We start from the raw sequence: 24754 nt of genomic DNA, 5'->3' as shown, positions 1-24754 counted from the left end.
AGGGGTTGGATTTAAGTGCCAATCAGTGCAGCTTATCAGTGCCACCTATCAGTGCCCATCAGTACCACCTCATCAGTGCCCATCAGTGCAGTTTATTAGTGCCCATCAGTGCCCATCAGTGCAGCCTCATCAATGCCCATCAGTGCAGCCTATCAGTGCAGCTTATCAGTGCCCATCAGCGCAGCCTCACCAGTGCCCATCAATGAAGATTCCTGTGGTGAATAAATACCACCAAAAGAAAGCTCTATCTGTCTAAAAAAATATGATACAAATTTTACATGGGTACAGTGTTTCATGACCACGCATTTGTCATTAGGGGGTGAAAGCTTCATAGCTTGATAGTTTCAAGAAACTATTAGATAAGCACCTGAATGACCGCAACATACAGGGATATACAATGTAATACTGACACATAATCACACACATAGGTTGGACTTGATGGACTTGTGTCTTTTTTCAACCTCACCTACTATGTAACTATGTATGTAACTATGTAGTAGCTGATTGGCTGCCATTCACAGCTGCACCAGATTTTGCACTCTCTCGTTTTAGTAAATCAACCCCATAGTGTTTAAGGTGTGCCCAGGCACACCTGGCAAACCCCCTGTGCATGCCTATGCCTCATGCACTGTCACAGCGTGAGGAGAGGAGAGCCCATAATCGGCAATTGTGACAGGGGACATGCACACTGAGTGCAGCCCCATCAGTGCCAGTCAGTGCCCATCAGTGCTGCCTATAAGTGCCCATCTATCAGTGCCCATCAGTGCATCTATCATTTCCTCCCCATTAGTGGCCATCAGTGCCGTCTATCATTGCCCCCCCATCAGTGCCCATCAGTGAAGTCTATAAGTGCCCATCTATCAGTGCCCATCAGTGCGTCTATCATTTCCTCCCCATTAGTGGCCATCTATCATTGCCCCACCCCCCACCATACATGCCCATCAGTGCTGCCTATCAGTGCCCATCAGTGCGTCTATCATTTCCTCCCCATTAGTGGCCATCTATCATTGCCCCACCCCCCACCATACATGCCCATCAGTGCTGCCTATCAGTGCCCATCAGTGCGTCTATCATTTCCTCCCCATTAGTGGCCATCTATCATTGCCCCACCCCCCACCATCAGTGCCCATCAGTGCTGCCTATCAGTGCCCATCAGTGCAGTCTATCATTGCCTGCCCATCAGTGCCGCCTATCAGTGCCCATCAGTGCAGTCTATCATTGCCTTCCCATCAGTGCCATCTATCATTTCCTCCCCATCAGTGGCCATCAGTGCCATCTACCATTGCTTCCCCATCAGTGCCCATCAGTGCTGCCTATCAGTGCCCATTAGTACCATCTATCAGTACCCATCAGTGCAGTCTATCATTGCCTCCCCATCAGTACCATCTATAATTGCCTCCTCATCAGTGCCCATCAGTGCCATCTATCATTGCCTCCCCATCAGTGCCGTCTACCATTGCCTCCCCATCAGTGTCCATCAGTGCTGCCTATCAGTGCCCATCAGTGCCACCTATCAGTGCCCATCAGTGCAGTCTATCATTGCCTCCTCATCAGTGCCCATCAATGCCATCTATCATTGCCTGCTCATCAGTGCCATCTATCATTGCCTCTTCATCAGTGCCCATCAGTGCCATCTACCATTGCCTCCCCATTAGTGCCCATCAGTGCTGGCTATCAGTGCCACCTATCAGTGCAGTTTATCATTGCCTCCTCATCAGTGCCATCTATCATTGCCTCCTCATCAGTGCCGTCTACCATTGCCTCCCCATCAGTGCCGTCTACCATTGCCTCCCCATCAGTGCCCATCAGTGCAGTCTATCATTGCCTCCTCATCAGTGCCCATCAGTGCCGTCTACCATTGCCTCCCCATCAGTGCCGTCTACCATTGCCTGCCCATCAGTGCCCATCAGTGCAGTCTATCATTGCCTCCTCATCAGTGCCCATCAGTGCCATCTACCATTGCCTCCCCATCAGTGCCCATCAGTGCCACCTATCATTGCCTCCTCATCAGTGCCAATCAGTGCCATCCATCATTGCCTCCCCATCAGTGCCCATCAGTGCAGTCTATCATTGCCTCCTCATCAGTGCCTATCAGAGCCATCTATCATTGCCCCCTCATCAGTGCCCATCAGTGCCATCTATCATTGCCTCCTCATCAGTGCCCATCAATGCCATCTATCATTGCCTCCCCATCAGTGCCGTCTACCATTGCCTCCCCATCAGTGCCGTCTACCATTGCCTCCCCATCAGTGCCCATCAGTGCAGTCTATCATTGCCTCCTCATCAGTGCCCATCAGTGCCATCTACCATTGCCTCCCCATCAGTGCCCATCAGTGCCACCTATCATTGCCTCCTCATCAGTGCCAATCAGTGCCATCCATCATTGCCTCCCCATCAGTGCCCATCAGTGCAGTCTATCATTGCCTCCTCATCAGTGCCTATCAGAGCCATCTATCATTGCCTCCTCATCAGTGCCCATCAGTGCCATCTATCATTGCCTCCTCATCAGTGCCCATCAATGCCATCTATCATTGCCTCCTCATCAGTGCCCATCAGTGCCATCTATCATTGCCTCCCCATCAGTGCCGTCTACCATTGCCTCCCCATTAGTGCCCATCAGTGCTGCCTATCAGTGCCCATCAGTGCCACCTATCAGTGCCCATCAGTGCAGTTTATCATTGCCTCCTCATCAGTGCCATCTATCATTGCCTCCTCATCAGTGCCCATCAGTGCCATCTATCATTGCCTCCCCATCAGTGCCATCTATCATTGCCTCCCCATCAGTGCCCATCAGTGCCATCTATCAGTGTCTATCAGTGCCACCTCATCAGTGCCCATCAGTGAATGAGAAAAATTAGTTATTCTTTTCAAAATTTTCAGTTTGTTTATCAAAAAATATAAAACCCCAGTGGTGATGATTAAATACCACCAAAAGAAAGCTCTATTTGTGTGTAAAAAATGATAAAAATTATAAGTACAGTGTTGTATGACCGCGCAATTGTCATTCAAAGCGTGAGATCACTGAAAGCTGAAAACTGGCCTGGGCAGGAAGAGGGGTAAAAGTGCCCGGTATTGAAGGGGTTAAAAAGGTTCCTGCACTGCTTTGATGTGACTTGAGTGCCATGGACTGCATTGTAAACTCTCAAAAGTCGCATGAAAGTTGCATCTTAATGTGATCAATGAAACAGTCAAAGCCGAAATCAACAGCCAAAGTTGCATCCGAGTCACACCCACATCCAAAGTTGCAGTGTAAAGTCACAATGGAAATCACACGCCTTGGGAGTCACACGCGTGTGAAAGGGGAAAAAGTTCTTGCAGCTAAAAACTGCCACAATTCAGCAAAAAAAAAAAAACTGATTTCCAGGTTCTAGGAGATCCCCTGGGATGTGACAATCCTTTCCAGCCCAGTCCTGGGAGCGAGGGGTTAATGTCCCCCCCCCCCCATGTGACCAGCATTGGCGGGTGTTTGGCGCGCTCTCTCCTGGAAAGAGACGTCGGTGTTATGGAGGCAGACGACACCCAGCCAGCCAGCTGACCCCTCTTCTTGCATGTAATCAGGCAGCGGAGAGGTGGGGGAGGGGGGGGGACTTTGATTAAAGTGAGATTGGTGCGGCCGATGGCTGGCAGCAGATGAGACGAAGCATCTGCGGGACTCGCAGCTCATTCCGCCACATCCAATTCCAGCCCCCCCCCGACATATTAATGCGCCGTCACGAGAAGCCGCGCAATTTTCTCCTCCATATGTGTGCGACCCCAGCCCGCATTCTGTCAGCTGCCCTACTTTACAAACATGAGCAAGTTGATGGAGAGCGCCCGGCTGTATGCAGAGACCACCCATAAATTACCAGAGCGGATTGCCTGCTGAGCCGCCATACGAGGAAGATCCCTCAGCAATGCTGGACGGGGTGATGGAAATGTCGCCGAGCGAGCCGAGACTTCTCCAGCCTCTAAGTGTATTCATGGGAGAACAACAAAGGGGGGAGCATCCAACGCGGGCGTCCGGTATCCCTGGCTTGGATCCATCACTTGTCCGCTATGAGTTTCTCCTCATTTGCTGGACAACGTAGGCGATCAACGAGGCCGTTCTTCCGTTATGATTTTTTTTTTTTTACAATAAAAATGTGCTTTGTTTGAAAAGAAAGGTACATTACAGTATGACTGAAGATGAGAAAGTGTGCCAACACCATGTATTGTAAATGCAACAAAAAGCCTCATCCACCATCCTCTCCCAAGTGGAAACATTATCTGGAGTTGAAGAAACCCATTCTGATTGGATCGCCTTTTTTTGCATAATACAGAAGATATGCTATAAGGAGCTTAGAGTGGTGGGATCGTTCTTCTGGAATCCCTAATAAGGCTAGAGATAGGGTGGGTGTTAGATCAAGTTGTAATCTCAGATTAATTTCGGCAAATACAGCCTGCCAATATGACACCACAGAGGGGCACTCCCAGAACTAAATGCATGTAGGAACCTGGGTGGAGGCTACAGCGAGGACAAATGGGGTCAAGTTCCGGGAACATCCGTTGAAGCCTTAGGGGGGTGTAGTATACCCGATGGAGAATATTTAACTTGAATTAGTTTGTCCTTAGATGAAATAACAAGTCTAGAGCCCTGCTCCAAGCAATCCTCCCATGCCTCCCTATCCAAAGAGGGAATGTCTCCCTACTGCCGCGTACACACGAGCGGACTTTACGGCAGACTTTGTCCGGCGTACTTTTCAACGGACTTTATGACGGACTTTTTGAATGAACGGACTTGCCTACACACGATCAACCAAAGTCCGACGGATTCATACGTGATGACATACGACCGGACTAAAACAAGGAAGTTCATAGCCAGTAGCCAATAGCTGCCCTAGCGTCGGTTTTTGTCCGTCGGACTAGCATACAGAAGAGCGTACTTTTCGACCAGGCTCGAGTCCGTCGGACAGATTTGAAACATGTTTCATTTCTAGGTCCGTCAAACTTTTGAGAAAAAAAAGTCTGCTGGAGCCCACACGCGATCAAATTGTCCGACGGACTCAGGTTCGCCAGACCAAGTATGCCGTAAAGTCCGGCCGTGTGTACGCGGCATACCAGTACTCCCATAGTTTTTCAATTTTGGCTGAATCAGTACAAAGGAGAGCACCATATAGGGTGGACAAGGGCTTATCCAGCTCACCTGGGGTCAATAGGCCTTCAATAGGATCCATTTTGAGGGTTGGAGATTGAGGAAACTGAGCTCTAGCTGCATGATGCAGTTGATGGTACCGAAACAACATGCAACCTGGCAGGCCGAATCTCTGAGACATTTGAGAAAAGTTCAAAAGAATGCCAGCAGACATAATATCCTCCACGGTTTTAACCCCGTAGTGTGCCCACATGTGAGGATCAGGGACAGTACGAAAATGGGAAAGACATGGGTTTCCCCACAGGGGCTGAGCAGGTGACAGCTGACCCGGTCTCGTCGCAGCCTTCCACACTCTCCAGGTGGTATGCTTTGGTCCCAGCATAAAGGGGTATGCTCACGGTCCTCTATAAATTAAGTTACGGAGATCCATTAAGGATCCCAAAAACGTCACCTCCAGACAAGTGGCCGCGTTAGATCTGGAGCTTTGAAACTACCAATATGCTGAGACCAAGATCGCCGCCCAAAAATAGACACGAAAGGACAGAGTAGATTTGGCCAGACGGGGAGAGGCCCCATTCCAAATAAAGGTGCTTAGACAACGATCTATCTCCCTAAAAAAAAAACAGTAGGTACCAGAGCTGGGCAGTTGCGAAACATATAGTTAAATCGCGGGAGGAGCACCATCTTGACCAAGTTTATGCGGCCTAGTAGATTCAGCGGGAGCTCAGGATGAACAGCTCGCTTTAAGCAAGGTGAGCAGTGGTTGGATATTTCGGTCAATAAAGTTTGTTGTCTTCCTGGTCACCTGTATCCCTAGATATCTGAACTCCTCCACCCATCGTAGCGGAGTAGGGGAGCCCATGCTAACTGCCCGATCATCAATTGGAAAGAGGATGGATTTGGACCAATTGATCTTTATGCCTGAGAATATGCCAAACCTATCAAAAATCTGTAGGGCTGCTAACAGTGACGGACCCGCATCAGTAAAGTAGAGCATCGTCCGCATATAGGGACAGCTTCTCCTCCAAGCGTGCCACCCGTAAGTCACGGACCTCAGGAGATTCCCTGATTAAGATCGCCAGGGATTCCAGGGGATACAAGGGGCAACCCTGGCGCGTACCTCTGTAAAGAGCGAATGTTTCTGACAACCGGTCATTAGTACGTACCCACGCTCTGGGGGCTCGGTAAAGAATTTGGAGCCATTGAAGGTATTTAGGGCCAAACCCATAGCATCTCATGAGGCGTCGTAGGTTAATGTCTGTTCCCTTGCCCGGCATGAACCCTGTCTGGTCAATATGAATCAAGTCCTCTATAATGGTAGAGAGACGGTTGGCCAGGACCTTCGCCAAGATCTTTGTATCAATGTTTAGAAGCGAGATCAGCCTATAAGAGGCGCAATCCTGACTATCCTTACCGGAGTTTAGGGATTAAGACAACAACTGCCTCCTCCAAGGACTTGGGAAGCATGTCGAGAGATGACAACTCAGAAAACAGGGCTGTAAGTTTAGGGACTACAAGTTCGGCAAAGTTAGAGGAGAATTTGGTCGGGAGACCAACAAAACCAGGGGTCTTACCCGTCTGCAGTCGCCCTATAGCCGTCTGAATCTCCTCCAGGGAGATGTCCTCATCTAATTGTTCCCTGCCGGCTATGGCCAACATTAGAAGTGCAAGTGAGTCCAGAAAGTTAGTTAAGTCAGTCAATGAGTAAGTAACCCTGGACTTATACAGGTCACTGAAAAATTGCAAAAAAACAGTTATTTATACTTTCTGGAGCTACAAGGGGGAGCCCATTTGCATCCCGTACACTCACAATATGAGTCGTGGGGCTTTGGGTCCTAGCCAACCAGGCCAACATGTGACTGTTCTTGTCGCCATAGTCACAAATTCTCTGCCGGATGTATAATATGGCCTTCTTAGTGTTCTCCACACGGAGAAGGGAAAGTTGTCTCAGAGCACGCTGCCAGGATTTATACCTATCCGAGGATGGAGACAATACATACTCTGCCTCTAACTCTGTCATCTCAGCCTCCAGACGCTCCAATGAAAGGGAAAATGCCCTCTGAAGCGTCGCAATGTGGGAAATATAAGCACCCCTGATCCACGCCTTAAAGGAGTCCCTTTGCACCAGAGGAGACTCTGTATCCCCATTTACATTCTAATATGTGGATAGGGATTCTGCTATCTGTCATCTGATGCCCAGAACCCAGATAAACGACAAAGTCTAAGACCAGGGGGGTCAGAGAGGGATATGGTCAGACTAAGGGGGGGGCATCATCAGACACGCCGCAGGGGAGTATATGTGCCTCAGCGACCCAGTGGAGAGCCGCTAGAGAAGCGTAGGCCAGGTCTAACCGTGACAAGGTCTTGTAGGTAGTTGAGTGACACGTAAACTCCCTAGTGTCAGGGTGTAAGTAACGCCAGACATCTGTTAAGGCATAGGTGATGCCCATTGTGCAAGGGCAGACTCACCCCGGGACACCCCCACAATCTGTCCAGACCTGGGCAGGGAACCATATTAAAATCTCCCATGAGAATGATTGCCATAGCCTAAAGCAATTTGCATATTATCATTCAGGATGGGAAATGGCGCCGGGGGTGGCAGGTACAGTCCCACTAGAACCACGTTTCTACCATAAATGCAGGCGTGAATTATAATATATCTCCCGGCCGGATCTATGTGCACCTCCAGTACTTGAGGGGGCAGGGACCTGACTGACATACATGACTGATCTACCTGACATACACTGACCTACCTGACATACACTGACATACATGACTGACCTGACTGACATACATGACTGACCTACCTGACATACACTGACATACATGACTGACCTGACTGACATACATGACTGATCTACCTGACATACACTGACCTACCTGACATACACTGACATACATGACTGACCTGACTGACATACATGACTGACCTACCTGACATACACTGACATACATGACTGACCTACCTGACATACACTGACATACATGACTGACCTGACTGACATACATGACTGACCTACCTGACATACACTGACATACATGACTGACCTGACTGACATACATGACTGACCTACCTGACATACACTGACATACATGACTGACCTGACTGACATACATGACTGACCTACCTGACATACACTGACATACATGACTGACCTGACTGACATACATGACTGACCTACCTGACATACACTGACATACATGACTGACCTACTTGACATACATGACTGATCTACCTGACATACACTGACCTACCTGACATACACTGACATACATGACTGACCTGACTGACATACATGACTGACCTACCTGACATACACTGACATACATGACTGACCTACCTGACATGCACTGACATACATGACTGACCTACCTGACATACACTGACATACATGACTGACCTACCTGACATACACTGACTAACGTACATGACTGACCTGACTGACATACATGACTGACCTACCTGACATACACTGACCTACCTGACATACACTGACTGACATACATGACTGATCTACCTGACATACACTGACCTACCTGACATACACTGACTGACATACATGACTGATCTACCTGACATACACTGAATGACATACATGACTGATCTACCTGACATACACTGACCTACCTGACATACACTGACTGACATACATGACTGACCTGACTGACATACACTGACCTACCTGACATACACTGACTGACATACATGACTGACCTGACTGACATACATCAATATGATATTCCAATCACACACGTTCCCAGTTAAAAGGCACAAAAATATTGGGTGCTGCAGCGATTACCAGTTGGGTTCTGGAAACATCAAGCAAACGTACATTTTCGCCAGCACACCATGGATCAGCAAAAAGTTGTCCAAAAAGGTTTTTAATGGAAAAAAGTCACATCACAAAAGGGGTGCAACATTTCAGGCCTGAGGAAGGGGTCCTGCGCGGCCCCGAAACGTTGCACCCCTTTTGTGATGTGACTTGTTTCCATTAAAAACCTTTCTGGACAACTTATTGCTGATCCATGGTGTGCTGGCGAAAATGTACGTTTGACTGACATACATGACTGATCTACCTGACATACACTGACCTACCTGACATACATGACTGACCTGCAAGTACAAGTAGTATGCGAGTACACTCATCCTGGGCCCCGGCATTCCCCACCACTCAGACAGCCCTGCAGGCACCAGGCAGCCAGAGCCAGGATAGAAGAGCCTCCTGCCCATTTACACAGAGCGAATGGCTCAGAGGGGATCTCCCAGTGCCCAGCGCGGCCGCAGTGTCATTCCCGCCTCCTCCTGGACCCAGCAGCGCATATGATGGACGTCACACGTCCCGCAGTCTCGGCATTGGAAGAGTGTGACGTCCGTCATAGGAGCCGGGTCCCGGAGACGGGACTTTTTGTACGTCACTCGGCCGCACTGGTGGGAAATCGTTCCCTGTTGCCGCGGCTTGGGGCTAATAATGCATTTAGGGATTTTGAGACCCGGGGCTTTTTGGGGGCACACTTGGGGCTCCAGCCCCCGTCAGCCCCCCCCTCCTGACGACGGAGGAAAACTGACGCTAGGGCAGCTATTGGCTACTGGCTATAAACTTCCTTATTTTAGTCTGGTGTACGTCATCACGTACGAATCCGTCGGACTTTGGTGTGATCGTGTGTAGGCAAGTCGTTCGAAAGTCCGTCGGAAGTCCGTCAAAAATCCTTCGAAAGTCCGTCGGAAAGACCGTCGGACCGTTGATGCCGAAAAGTCCGCCCGTGTGTACGCGGCATTAGGCTACTCAGACACCAGCTGTTTTTGCCGCCCATTAGAGAGCAGACCTCCCCTGAAACTGGACAGTTGCTATCGACTCCTCATTTAATTACCCGCTCCTTAATACATTTTGATACTGTTTGATATACCTATTTACTCTTTTTATACGCATTCTATTAAACTCTCACCATACAATCCCCAGGGCATTCTCTCCAAAAACTAAACCACATATGTGAGGTATCGCCGCGATCGTTAGCGTGAGAGAAATAATTCTAGCACTAGATCTCTTCTGTAACTCAAAACCGGTAACCTGTAGAAATTTTTAAACGTCCCCTAGGGAGATTTTTAAGGGTCAAAGTTTGTCTCCATTGCACGAGCAGGGGCGCAATTTTGAAGCGTGACATGTTGGGTATCAATTTATCAAAATTACACTTGTGAGACCGCTGTGCAAATAGGGAGAGAAAGTATTGCAACAGCCGCCATTTTATTCTCTAGGGTGTATGAAAAAAAAAATATATATAATTTTGGGTGTTTCTAGGTGATTTTTTAGCAAAAAAAATGATTTTAACTTGTAAACACCAAATCTCAAAAAGAGTCTCGGTCCTTAAGTAGTTAATATCCAATGGATATTTGGCTCCTGAACCACTGGGGTAGACAGATATGTGATTTAACCAATTATCCATATCTGTCTACCCCTGTGGTTCAGGAGCCAAATATCCATTGGATTTTAAAAGTAAAATACTTATTAACGCTCAGGTAATGGAGACCTATGAATAATGCACAGGCCTTTGCACGTTTGAGATATAGGCAAAAATATTGTGATATAAATGTATGCTATTGTCAAATTATATAATTTTGTGTGTGTTTTGTCTAAATGTTGTTATTTTCAATTCATAGTGATCATGTATGCAGTGCCTGATAAAAGTTTTCCTGAAGAAGCCTTCGTTTGGTGAAACACGTAGAGATTAGAATCAGCTGCATCTGTTCCATGTATTGTATTTATGATGACACCTTGTTGGTTATTAGATGTTTCTAAATAAAAATGTTCATATATTTTTATATATTGCTTATCGCTGTTGTGTTTTGGCACCTTTAAAAATCCAATATTTTGTCCTCTTGTTATATATATCCAACTCCAGTCATTGACACCGGGTCATAGACTGTGGTGGCTGGGATAGAATGTTGTAATGCTAGGTAAGCTCTACGTGTTTCCCAATATGCTTCTTCAGGAGCTTATTTCCATTTCTCTGAATTAAATAAAGAAACAGCAATAAGTATATACATATAAACATATAACATGTCTATTTTATTTGTATTAGTTGTAAACAATATATTATATATATTACAGCTGTGTCCAAAAACCAAACACTGGGAAATGAATGCAATGATGGGCTGGGGACAGATCTGGGGGCGCACCAGGTATCTCAAGGGTACAAAGCATAATAAACTATCACACCGAGAGGTGATAATCCTAAAAAGATTGTAAGATACGACAGAAAACTACAACCAATACATATCGCCGCTAAATCCCGCACCAGGGCTTAGCCTACAATATGCTAACCAAGAGTGTACCAATAAATGCAATAAACCTGCCTATGAGAACCCTTTCACACCGGGGCGGTGCGCTTGCTGGACGTTCCGAAAAGTTGTGCAAACAGCATCTTTGGGGCGAGTTGGGAATGCTGTATTTAGCGCTCCCAAAACGCCCTGCCCATTGGAATGAATGAGCAGTGCTGCAACATGGAAGTTTTTAACCCCTCCTTTGGGGTTAAAAGCGCCCCGCTAGCGGCCGAAAAGTGCAGCTTAAACAGCGCTGAAGCGCCACTAAAACGAGAGGTGCTTTAGTGCTAATACGGCCTCGCCCCAGTGTGAAAAGGGGTCTAATAGATGTCAGTGGGTATACAGCACATGATAACTCCTCAGATTACATGCACCTCACTAAAAACAGGGGAGGCTCGTTTACCACCTGTAGGCGGAATCCTCAACTCTGTGTCTAGAAGGGTGTAGAATATACCAGTATGTACAGTATATAAGTGTAGTGATGGTGCAGCAAGGTGAATTAGAGCTGGCTTGTGAAGCTGTTAAAACAGAAAATCCTCTATTGGAAGGATATAGATGAATACTCTTACCAGACAAGGTGGACCCACTTGCCAGCGGCGGTGGGTCAATCAAGCTCATATTGGCCGAAAGCCTGGAGGTTGGGAGTTGTACCTACTTGAGCACGTCTGGAACCTGGAAGGTGGTCACTCCAAACACAATAGGTCCACTTGTCAGCAAGATGTATTTAGCCGAAGGCCCAGGACTATGATAATTCTCCATCGATAATATATGAGTTGAATCTTTTTTTAAAAGCAATGTGTCAAAAAAAAGGGGTTTAATCTTAAAAAGAACAAAACATCAATAATAGATGAGTACAAAGAAGTTGTGAGCACAGAATAATTTTTTTTTTTTAAAAGCAATGAGGGGAGTAAGTAAAGCAGGCCCGACGCGTTTTGTCCCAACGGACTTCAACTGGGGCATGGAAGTTTGTCAGAGGGTGAGGCCTCGGTTGGGGACTGTGTTTGCCGCCCAATGCGTTGAATAAACTCAACAACCTGACTTTATGGAGTGCAGTTTTTGCTCTTCAGTTTCATTATGCACACAGTTGGATGAACTCAGCTGTTTCCTCAGTAATTGCAATTATAATATTTACAACTCGTTTACCAGCAAATAAAAACACGTTGAACCTGCGGAACGCCAAGGTAACTCATCAGTTGCTGGTGGATAAACTTCAGCAGTTGGGAGAACGGTTTTTGTCCTCCCCCGCACTATCTCTTCTTAGGGAGATAGTCAGAGCAAGAGCCGGGTCAAGGGATATTGATATTGGAAAGGTCGAGAAAGCCCTCCTCCGACTGAGACAAACGTATTACGATAAGGCCAATAAGCCCCACACACTCTTAGCTAGACAACTCTGCGAACACTCCATTGCGGCCTCTCCCACTTTCCTTAGGGACACATCCGGTACCCTACATTCTCATCCTTCTAAAATTGCACACATTTCCCATGACTATTATTTTAATTTGTATAATGATCCCATTGTTCCACACAACCCCCCACCCCCGGATCTTTCCCAGGCCATACAATCCTACCTGGAGGACAGTGACCTCCCTGCTTTTTCCCCCTTTGACTTAGCCAGTCTTAACTCCTCTATTTCTGAGGAGGAGGTAGTTGCTATGATCTCTTCCAGCTAATAAATCTCCAGGACCTGACGGTCTGCTGTACCTTTTTTATAAAACCTTTCTTCCGCTCCTTCTCTCTTACATCACTTTTTTGTTTAACTCTATCCTAGCTTATTCTCCTATTCTGAGAGACATGCAACCTCCTCTCTTATGATGATCCCTAAACCGGGTAAGGATCATACCCTGTGCCCAAATTACAGACCGATTGCGCTTCTTAATTCTGACCTCAAAATCTTCACAAAAATTTTAGCAAATAGACTAAATAACCTTTTGTCATCTCTAATTCCTAAGGACCAGGTGGGGTTTATCACCAAGCTGGTGAAAATATCAGGAGAGCTATCGATCTTATAGATGTGGTGAATAGGACTCAGTCTGAGGCACTACTCCTCAGTTTGGATGAAAAGGCCTTTGATAGGCTTGGTTGGCCATTTTTGTTTGCAACTCTACGCCGTGTTGGCACCAGGGGCCCTTTTCTGCAAGCCGTTGCCCATGTATATTCCTCTCCCTTGGTGCTAGTTAGGACCCAGTTCACTACCTCCCCTACCTTTCCCATCTCTAATAACCTGCCTAGACAGACTTTTTATAGTTACTTGCAAATACGACATTTTGCACAGTCCTTAGTTGCAAATCTCTCAGTTCTCCCCTGTGACAGAATTTGAGAGTCTGCTTGGAGGGCCCATCCCCTAGGGGTATGATATCGGGTACTGACCAACTCTTATGGAATTATGGACTCATCTCCATCCGGACCTCAGTCAGCACACCTATATGCGTAAGTGGGAGCAGGCCTTGGGCGAGGAGTTACCCTTGAAATCGTGGCAATTTATTTGGTCACAGGCCTCTAAGAGCTCTATCTGTACCTTTTACAAAGAGAATCAATATAAGATACTCTATCATTGGTACCAAACCCCAGACCTGCTCCATTCCATATATCCCTCTGCCGATTGCCGGTGTTGGTGTTGCAACGCAGATGTGGGTACGTTGTATCATATTTTCTGGACATGCCCTTTAATCACCACCTATTGGTGGTTGGTCAACTCCCTACTCCATTCCAATCTTTGTGTCCTGGGTGCCTTTCAATCCTACAATTTTTCTTTTGGGCCTTCCAACCCCCTCTTTCTCTAAAACGGCTAGAAAGCTTCAAGCGCATGTCTTAACTGCTGCACAATGCTTGATTGCCCTTAAGTGGAATAAGCGAGATCCTCCTTCTATGGCTGATTTGCACTCCAGGATCCGAGATGTGAAATGGATTTAAGGCCTGACTGCTTCAGTAAATGACACTCTTGATGCTCATAATTGGGTTTGGGAAATGGATTTGTTCGAATCTCCTTCAACCTGAAGTCTTATTAACTTGGCGACGTCCTGGGTGGATGATGACTCTGGTTTCTGGGGTGGGTCCTGGTGTGGGTGGCTATTCTTTACTACTTTCTTATCTCCCCTTCTTCTCTCTCTACCTCTGTCTTGCTCTATTGTATGTTTTTTTTATATTTGCCAATGTGCTCATTTCAGCGCTCTTTCCCACTGGGCTACAATAGCATTAGACAGTTGTGATTTTGTAGTATTACTGCTGCTGTGATTGAGATTGTTGAATCTGAAGTTGTTATATATTATCCCCATCTGCGGGACTTGCGTGTCCCATTTATTTAATTTTTAAAAGATTTTTTTACGTGATTGCACTGTCCGTTTGCACTTGTTTGTTTTCTATTTTCTTGTCCTTTTTGTTGAAAATCATTAAAACTGTCAATTTTCAAAAACATGTTGAACCTAAAAAAAACTGTTGGATTTTCAGGCTGACTATGACCACCTTACATTCACCTCCTACTATGGCGATCACCGAGAGGAATCAAAGGACTCCAGATTGTAAAGTGAAGGAACACAGAGCTGGAAGGCAGAATGAAGTCACCAGATGTTCCCCCGTAATTAAATTTATAATTTTCACAGCTGGTTTACCAGCAAATAGAAAGTATTGAACCTAAAAGAGTCTGTTTCAGGCCAGATATGACCACAATATAGTGTATACACCTCTATGCCAATCACCAAGGTAAAGTGAAGGAACACGGAGCTGAAAGGCAGAAAGGAGTCACCAGATGTTCCCCCCCGTAATCACAATTATAATACTCACAACTGGTTTACCAGCAAATAATACTGTAAATTATAAACACATATATACCGCGCTGTCTATAAAAGAAATCAAACAAAAATTGAAAAAACTAAAGCAGCCAGCACAGCAGTGGATAAAGTTGCAAAAATGACAAATTGGGTGAAATGTGCAGCGCTTATGTGATCACATAAACCATAACAAATTATATGAGTACAAAAAACATGAATAATAAATGATGTGCTCAAAAATACTCCAAGCAGTCCTTTATTATGACATATAATGTCTATAAATAGAGGAACTTGGACGTGTGATGTCCAAAAAAAGTCAGTGACAAACTTCAATCATGTGTGATGATAACCACATGTGGATATGATCTAGTGACAGTCTTTAACTTCAAATATGTATGATGTAATAACAGTTGATAGTATATCCACCACCAAAGACACCAGAAGCTGCTTACCAGAGGGATTGAACTCAAGTAGGTATACACCTAGTGAGTCAATCAAGCTTTGTGGTATAATATACCAAGTGGATCAGATGCTCTATCCAGATATGACCTCCAGATGGACCTCCGAACAGGTGTAAGGTATGGATGGACTCAGTAGATATAGGCAGTCAGCCCCACCATTAAAAGAAAGAGGAAGACAGTGGTCTCAGCATATCCTCCCAACACATTTCGACTTAGAGGTCATCATCTGAGGTCCATCTGGAGGTCATATCTGGATAGAGCATCTGATCCCCTTGGTATATTATACCACAAAGCTTGATTGACTCACTAGGTGTACACCTACTTGAGTTCAATCCCTCTGGTAAGCAGCTTCTGGTGTCTTGGTGGTGGATCTACTATCAACTGTTATTACATCATACATATTTGAAGTTAAAGACTGTCACTATATCATATCCACACATGATTGAAGTTTGTCACTGACTTTTTTGGACATCACACGTCCAAGTTCCTCTATTTATAGACATTACATGTCATAATAGAGGACTGCTTGGAGTATTTTTTGAGCACATAATTTATTAGTCAAGTTTTTTGTACTCATATTATTTGTTGTGGTTTATATGATCACATAAGCGCTGCACATTTCACCCAATTTTTACCAGCAAATAAAAATGTGTTGAACCTAAAAGAACCTGTTAGGTTGAGTTGACTATGACCACCATATACATACATTCACCTCCTATCATGCGGATTACCGGGAGGAATCCATAGATTTCAGACTGTAAAGTGAAGGAACACGGAGCTGGAAGGCACAATTTAGTCACCAGATGTTCCCTCAGTAATTACAATTATAATATTTACAACTTATTTACCATTAAATAAAACCACGTTGAACCTAAAAAAACCTGTTTGATTTTCAGACTGAGTACGACCACCATATATTCCCCTTTTATGATGTCAATCACTAATGCCCCGTACACACGGTCGGACTTTGTTCGGACATTCCGACAACAAAATCCTAGGATTTTTACCGACGGATGTTGGCTCAAACTTGTCTTGCATACACACGGTCACACAAAGTTGTCGGAAAATCCGATCGTTCTGAACGCGGTGACGTAAAACACGTACGTTGGGACTATAAACGGGGTAGTGGCCAATTGCTTTCATCTCTTTATTTATTCTGAGCATGCGTGGCACTTTGTCCGTCGGATTTGTGTACACACGATCGGAATTTGTTGTCGGAAAATTTTATATCCTGTTCTCAAACTTTGTGTGTCGGAAAATCTGATGGAAAATGTCCGATGGAGCCCACACACGGTCGGAATTTCCGACAACATGCTCCGATCGGACATTTTCCATCGGAAAATCTGACCGTGTGTACGGGGCATTAGAGGAATCCAAGGATTCCAGAATGTGAAGTGAAGGAACACGGAGCTGGAAGGCAGAAAGGAGTCCCCAGATGTCCCCCCCCCAAATTACAATTATAATACGTACAACTGGTTTACTAGCTCATAAAAATGTGTTGAACCTAAAAGAACCGGTTGAGTTAAGTGCGGCCACCATATATTCACCTCCTACTATGCTGATCACCGGGAGCAGGCTCCGGCCTGGGTATTTTAGACTAAGCAGCCAATTTTTCTAGAGGGGGAAGGCATTCGCGGGGTAGTTGGCAATGGGAAATTCATGGAGTCGGTCCTCCGCACTGTATTGTAAAGGGGCACTGTGATATAAAAGGGACTGCACTATAAAGGGGCACTTTAATGACTACAATTCCCCTTTACAGTGCAGTCCCCTTTATATCACAGTTCCCCTTTACATTACAGTGCCCCTAGCAATAACAGCTCCCCATCACAGTGCCCGTTGCAATCATGCCCCCCTCCACATTCCTCTCTAATCACAGTGCTCTCTTTTTACTCTCTGCCTTCCATGCACAGTCTTTCCTTAAGCAGGGCAGAGGCAGGATTCAGCCTGTGTGTCCTCTCCAGGGCCTCCCGCCCCACCGATGATATCATTCTACCAGCAGAGCAGGGGGCAGGAGGAGCCGCAGACCTGGATCATATTAACAAGCGGGTGCTTACCCACTTGTTTATGTGTAAAGCCTCCCGCTCTCTGTGCAGATCTCCAGCTCCTCCTGCCCTAAGCTCTGCTGATAGAATGAAATTGTCTGCAGGAAAGCAGGGAGAGGAGACACAGTCGTGGCCTCATAGTGGAAGGTGAGCAACGACCATGGTCTGTGTTAGTTCTTTCCAGACCGCAGTCGCTGCTTACCTCCGGCTCTGTGGCCCGGTCATCAACACGCCAACAGACTGGTGCTGGCCCACAGCCTGGGGATTGGGGGCCCCTGCATTAGCCAACTCTTGTTAGGACATGCGACCTGGTGGCCCCAGCCCACTAGACAAATGTCCACTGGACAAATGCCAAGTGTGCCCTATGGCTGGTCCATGCCTGACCGGAAGGAATCCAAGGATTCCAGAATGTAAAATGAAGGAACAGGGATCTGAAAGGCAGAGAGTCACCAGATGTTTCCCCCATAATTACAATTAGAATATTTTCATCCGGTCTACCAGCATATAAAACATGTTGAACCTAAAAGAACCTGTTGGGTTGAGTTGAGTACAACCACCATACATTCTCCTCCTACTAATCCAATCACCAAGAGGAATCCAAAGATTCCAGAGTGTAAAGTGAAGGAACACGGATCTGAAAGGCAGAATGTAGTCACCAGATGCTCTCCCGTAATTACAATTATAATATTTACATCTGGTTTACCAGCATATAAAACGCATTGATGGGTGACCATAAATGAGAATCCACCCACCCGCGTCCCACTCAAATTCTGTTTCATGCCGAACTTCCAAACCCTGTAAAGGAGGAAGAAAAAAAAAAACGAGCGAGGGAAATTAATTACATCCCCCTTTACCGTCTTGCGGAGTAATTATGTTTGTGCTGCCGTGTCTGGGAGTCCCAGGAGAACGGAGGTAAACAGATGAAAACTGATGGGCTATTGTACGGGAGCATGTCGCTGCTCTGAAACTCGGATAATTAAAAATCAGCGGCTCAAAAAGGAAATCACGGTCTAATCATAACACGCCGAACAAGAGACAAAGGGAAGATTAGCCGGCATTCAGCCCTGCTGGACAGAAGGGGGGACCCAATCACAACCTCTCTTTAGCAATTTAATAAAAACAGAGGTCTCAGCTGCATGCTTTAACTATTAAATGGAGAACAAAAATGTCACATTTATAACCCTTCACAAACACTGAAGAGTCTGATGGAAGCTGCAGCACCTGAAGGGAGAGGAGGAAGGAGACATGGGCCACCAAGGAGCTGAGTATACTACCCCTTCCAGTGCAGGGAACCCCAATTTGGTTTGCCGTAGTTGACTGGTAGGGACACTTAAAGGTATAGTCCACCAACATCTGATATAAGGATATTTAGTTTGCTATGTGCACTATGTATTAAAATTAGTCCTATGTTGATCCAGCGCTGTGCCCCACTGCAGAGGCACTCTTCCTTGTCTCAAAGGACACAGAGGCAGCATCAGGAGAACAATCAAATCCTGTGAGGAGGGAGTAGGGAGCGCCTGGAGAGTGCTGAAGGGGGACCCCAGAAGAGGAGGAGTGAAGTGCGTCGACAGGGGATCCCAGAAGAGGAAGAGTGGAGAGCGTCGACGGGGGACCCCAGAAGAGGAGGAGCAGAGAGTGCCAACGGAGGAACCCGGAAGAGGAGGAGTGCAGAGTGCCAACGGGGGAACCCAGAAGAGGAGGAGCGGAGAGTGCCAACGGAGGTACCTGGAAGAGGAGGAGTGCAGAGTGCCATGGGGGAACCCAGAAGAGGAGGAGTGGAGAGTGCCCACTGGAGCCCCAAGAAGAGAAGGAGTGGAGAGTGCCAACAGGGGACCCTAGAAGAAGAGGATCGGAGAGTGCTTACTCTGAACCCCAGAAGAGGAGGAGCGGAGAGTGCCCACGGGGGACCCCAAAAAAGGAGGCGAGTAGAGTGCCAAAGGGGAACCCTAGAGGAGGGGGGGCGGAAAGTGCCGACAAGAGACCACAGAAGAGGAGGAGTGGAGAGTGCCAAAAGGGGATCCCAGAAGAGGAGGAGCAGTGATCGCCAAAGGGGGACTCCAGAAGAGGAGAAGTGGAGAGTACCAATGGGGGACCCCAGAAAAGCAGGAGTGGAGAATGCCAATGGAGGACCCCAGAAGAGGAAGAGTGGAGAGTGCTGAAGAGGGATCCCAGAAGAGGAGGAGCGGAGAGTGCCAATGGGGGAGCCCAGAAGAGGAGGAGCAGAGAGTGCTGAAGAGGGATCCCAGAAGAGGAGGAGTGGAGAGTGCTGAAGATGGATCCCAGAAGAGGAGGAGCGGAGAGTGCCGATGGGGGAGCCCAGAAGAGGAGGAGCAGAGAGTTCTGAAGAGGGATCCCAGAAGAGGAGGAGTGGAGAGTGCTGATGAGGGACCCCAGAAGAGGAGGAGTGGAGAGTGCCAATGGGGGACCCCAGAAGAGGAGGAGCAGAGAGTGCTGAAGAGGGATCCCAGAAGAGGAGGAGTGGAGAGTGCCAATGGGGGACCCCAGAAGAGGAGGAGCAGAGAGTGCTGAAGAGGGAACCCAGAAGAGGAGGAGTGGAGAGTGCTGAAGAGGGATCCCAGAAGAGGAGGAGCGGAGAGTGCCGATGGGGGAGCCTAGAAGAGGAGAAGTGGAGAGCGCTGAAGAGGGATCCCAGAAGAGGAGGAGTGGAGAGTACCGTAGGGGGATCCTAGAAGAGGAGAAGCGGAAAGTGCCAATGAGGGACCCCAGAAAAGGAGGAGTGGAGACTGCCAATGGGGGAACCCAGAAGAGGAGGAGTGGAGACTGCCAATGGGGGAACCCAGAAGAGGAGGAGTGGAGAGTGCCATAGGGGAATCCCAGAAGAGGAGAAGCCGAGAGTGCCGATGGGGGACCCCAGAAGAGGAGGAGCGGAGAGTGCCGATGGGGGACCCCAAAAGAGGAGGAGTGGAGAGTGCCAAAGAAGGACCCTAGAAGAGAAAGCGTGGAGAGTGATGAAGGGGGACCCCAGAAAAGGTGGTTTGCAGACAATGGGCCTAGAACTATTACACTCACTCAGTGTGCAGCATATATAACATGTACAGGCAGTCCCCGGGTTACAAACAAGAAGGTTCTGTAGGTTTGTTCTTAGGTTGAATGTGTATGTAAGTTGGAACAGGTACATTTTTTAACCAAAATAATTTTTAATTTACCCAAATTTTGCCCCCAGTTACACAGAACAAACGTATATTGAGTTTCACAGGAAGAATAGCTCTGCAAACATTTTATTAATACATCTCATGAAGTTACTTTTACTTTCCAGCAGTAAATGCTGTGGTGTCAGTTTTTGACAGACTATCCAGCCAGCCTTACAAGTTACAGCAGATTGGGGTCATTCGTTCTGAAACCATGACCCTTCAATCCAAGATGTGCATGCTGCCGGCAGGCTCTAATTACTTCTATTGCTCATTATGTCCTCAGTGACAGATCTGGAAGGAGAATAGGAGATCCTGATACAATGTATGTCTGTGATTTATGTCCCGCTGTGTGATGCATGCAATCCCCCCCAATTCCTGGTAATGACGCATAGCCACTCCAAGAGGAGCCACAAGGCACTGTATTTATACATGACAGTTCTGTGTGAGGAGAAGGAACATTTCTTATCCAGCTAGCCAAATCAATGACTTACCACTCATAGAAGTCTACATGAATCCAAACACAACCCCACTGATGTCATACCGCCAGCTATTAGAGGAGCCAAAATCATTTCATCTATAGGAGGAACGTCACTGCCACTCATACCAAGAGTTTAGGTGCAAGTAATGCATCATGGAGTTCATTAGAATCATCACCTGACCTGCTTCTGCAATGCTAAACTGTCTGACTGTGGGAAAGGGGGGGGTTTAGAGTGTAAGCTCTTCTGGTACAGAGACTGATGTGACTGGCTCAGTGTTCTCTGTACAGCGCTGCAGTATATGTCAGAGCTATATAAAGCTAGGGGGCGTGAAAGGACAGAAAGAAAGGCCAGAGACCCAGAGACTGACAGACAGCAGCTACGGGAATCTGACATTCCTCCACACCTTTGTCCAGGCCCCCGGCCACCACCTGTTCTTCCCAACCTCATCCAGAATGTTGTGCACCACCACCTTGGCAAGAAGGATTTTTTTCCGAGTGGAAACCTGACACCGTGCATTCCACTTGAGGTAACGGACTACTAAGCTAACTAGAACTATTTCTCAAATGCAAAAAACTGTGTGAGTTTGAAAGGCTCCATATGACCACTCAGCATAACTAAAGTGGGAAAGGAAAGGGATACCCAGAGCCCCACCCACCCGCTTATAGACTTCTATATTGAAGGGGCACTGAAGCAAGAAATGGTCTATCGTCTCCTCCACACCGCCACACTCCACTCTTGGACAATCATGGTTCTCCACAGAGCGATGCTTCAAGTTGCCCTTCACATAGAGTCTGCTATGGAACGAGAGCCAGGCCAAATCCCCAAACTTTAAAGGGATTCTCCCCAGAATAATGAAACTCAGACCCTCCCTCATAACAGAGCCTGAACAATCCCTCAAGGCAAGTGGCTCGCTAAAAGCAGATTCAACAATCCTCTTCTCCAGGGCCTTCCTAGGAAGAGACTTAATTTCCTCCGCCGTCACAAAGCATTTTCAGGCATGAAGCTCACTGTGTCGGAACCCTAGGATTTTCACTGGCCCACCATTCTCCCAGCTTGACAGAAAAGGCCTAAACCAGGACTGAAAAATATCAACCCTCACATCCACCTGGGAAGGTTAGTAACAGACCTCTTGATGAGATTCCATTTTTCCCTCATAACAGCTAGAAGAAACAGCTGTAGAACCTTCCATAGAGAGACACTGGCAAAACACAGACAAAGCTGACATACAAATATACCAGGGTCAGGTAAGTTTTAATCAGATCAATTCTTTCCCTGTAAGAGTTTCCAATCCTCCCAGCTGGCAACCTTGGCATCGGCATCTTATAGTAGCTGTAATAGACAGGACCAAATTTGATGCCTAAATCTCTAACTTCCGGCTCTGGGAAGGCGCTCGGAAGCTCAAAACCCTCGCCTTTCTCTCCCATCCAGAAAACCTCACTCTTATCCAGATTGATCTTTGAGCCAGATGCCTTCACATACTGCTTCATCACTGAGACCACCTACTCTGCTTCCTCTGTCTCAGAGATGAAGACAGACACATCATCAGCATAGGCCACTACCCTCAGAGGGGGCTCACCGGGAATGCCCAAAGGCACTCCACACAACGTTTCACTCTCTAACCTCCCGATGTAGGATAGATTGCAAACGAATAGAGCAGAGAACTTCAAGGACAACCCTGATCTTCACCTCAGCCAATCTCAAGGTTTTCAGCCAATAACTGATACTGATATGACTGGCTTAGTCCTCTGTGTACAGTGCTGTGACATATGTCAGAGCTACAGTATATAAATGTATAATAATAATAGTGTGTGACTGTGGGGGACATTAGATTGTAAGCACTGCGGTATATGCCAGATCTATATAAATGTACAATGCTATCTCTGAACATTTAGTACCAAACAAAACAAATCCATTGTCAGTCTTGCAAAAGAAAAAAAAACATTTCACACAAAAAATAAAAATGATAAACATTTAGAAATGTTATTACAAAGAGAGTTCTGTGATTATTCTGGAAACATTTGGCAGTCTGGAAATCTTATTACAAGCTGTGTAAAGTGTAATTGTTGTATTGTGCCGTGTAATTATCTCCTCATTACTGATGGTAATTGGCAGAGTGTAATGTGTAATACTTATTCCTTGCTGTTCAGGGTACCATGGGATAAAGAGATGTGGAATGAAACGTCTACATCAACCACAAGAACATTGATTTATATGTCCAGAGGTCTCCATCCTCAGATTCCGCTCTCTGGGTCTGATCGCCATGCTCATGCTGATGCATTGACAGGAGCCTCCGCTGTACTGATCGCTAAGAAGGATGATGGAAGGTAATAAGACTAATTACAACACTATCCACATAAATACAGATAATCCCATCTCCAGCTGGAGAAGATCACACAGAATCTGTTTATAATGTGATCAGAATGTTGAAAATGACTCCTATTATTATTATAATACATTTATATAGCTCTGACATATACCGCAATGCTGTACAGAGAACACTGACCCACGTCAGTCTCTGCACCAAAGGAGCTTACACTCAAATGTCTTTACCATAGTCATACACTATTAGTGTTAGGCTATAAGCCTCATAGCACAGATTAAGGGTTGTGTTTTTCTGGGGTATTAACAGTTAAAACGATGGTGGGCAGCAGGTACTCTAAGGTGCCAGATCATTCCTTATAAGTCATGAACAACCTCCTGCCAGCATCATCGCAGTCCCTTGGAACGTCCTGCCCTCCAGGGTTTGAGGAGATCGGATGCCACCTCACCAGCACACAAAGCTGAGCTTAGTGCTTGGACAACCTATCATCTTGCTTAAGCACTATCACATAGTGGTGGAGCGTCATGTCTTGAGGTTGGCTCAAGTGTGCGTAAAGGGTGTTCTTTGAGTCCTCTGCTTTATGCATTTGCAATTGATCCCTTCATCAGGGGATAGAGGGCGGACTGTTGTGCAGAGTGCCTTTGGGCATTCCTGGTGAGCCCCCACTAAGGGTCGGGGCCTATGCTGATGACATGTCTGTTTTCATCTCTTGGACGGAGGCCGAGGAGGTGGTCTCGGTGATGAAGCAGTATGCTGAGACATCTGACTCAAAGAATTATCAGGATACAAGTGAGGTTTTTTGGATGGGAAAAGAGGGCAAAGACTTTGAGCTTCCGGATGCCTTCCCAGAGCCCCGGAAGGAAATTACAGTTTTAGGAAACAAATTTGGTCCCAGCGATTACAGCCTTGCAAATTGGGTATGCAGGCTACAAGATGCCAATGCCAAGGTTGCCAGCTCGAAGAATTGGAAACCTCTTACAGGGAAAGGACTGACCTGATTAAAACTTGCTTGATCAAGGTATTTCTGTATGTCAGCTTTGTCTGTGTTTTGCCAGTGTCTCTCTATGCAAGGATCTACAGCTGTTTCTTCCAGCTGTTATGGGGGAACAG

The 24754-nt window shown here is 46.6% G+C and overlaps 1 protein-coding gene across 1 annotated transcript in view; it reads right to left on the bottom strand.

The window, feature by feature from the left end:
* Nucleotides 1-22811, bottom strand: part of LOC141130612 (uncharacterized) — a 106178-nt gene extending 83367 nt beyond the window's left edge. Inside the window, 3 exon segments of the mRNA XM_073618152.1 lie at nt 6525-6842; nt 12082-12245; nt 22560-22811. Coding sequence (XP_073474253.1) covers nt 6525-6842; nt 12082-12245; nt 22560-22811 — 734 coding nt within the window.
* Between the last annotated feature and the right edge of the window lie 1943 nt (nt 22812-24754).

Source organism: Aquarana catesbeiana, linkage group LG01 (assembly GCF_042186555.1).
Source record: "Aquarana catesbeiana isolate 2022-GZ linkage group LG01, ASM4218655v1, whole genome shotgun sequence".
NCBI lineage: Eukaryota > Metazoa > Chordata > Amphibia > Anura > Ranidae > Aquarana > Aquarana catesbeiana.
The sequence above is the reverse complement of the archived record's forward strand: the minus strand, read 5'-3'. Positions and strand labels throughout refer to the sequence as shown.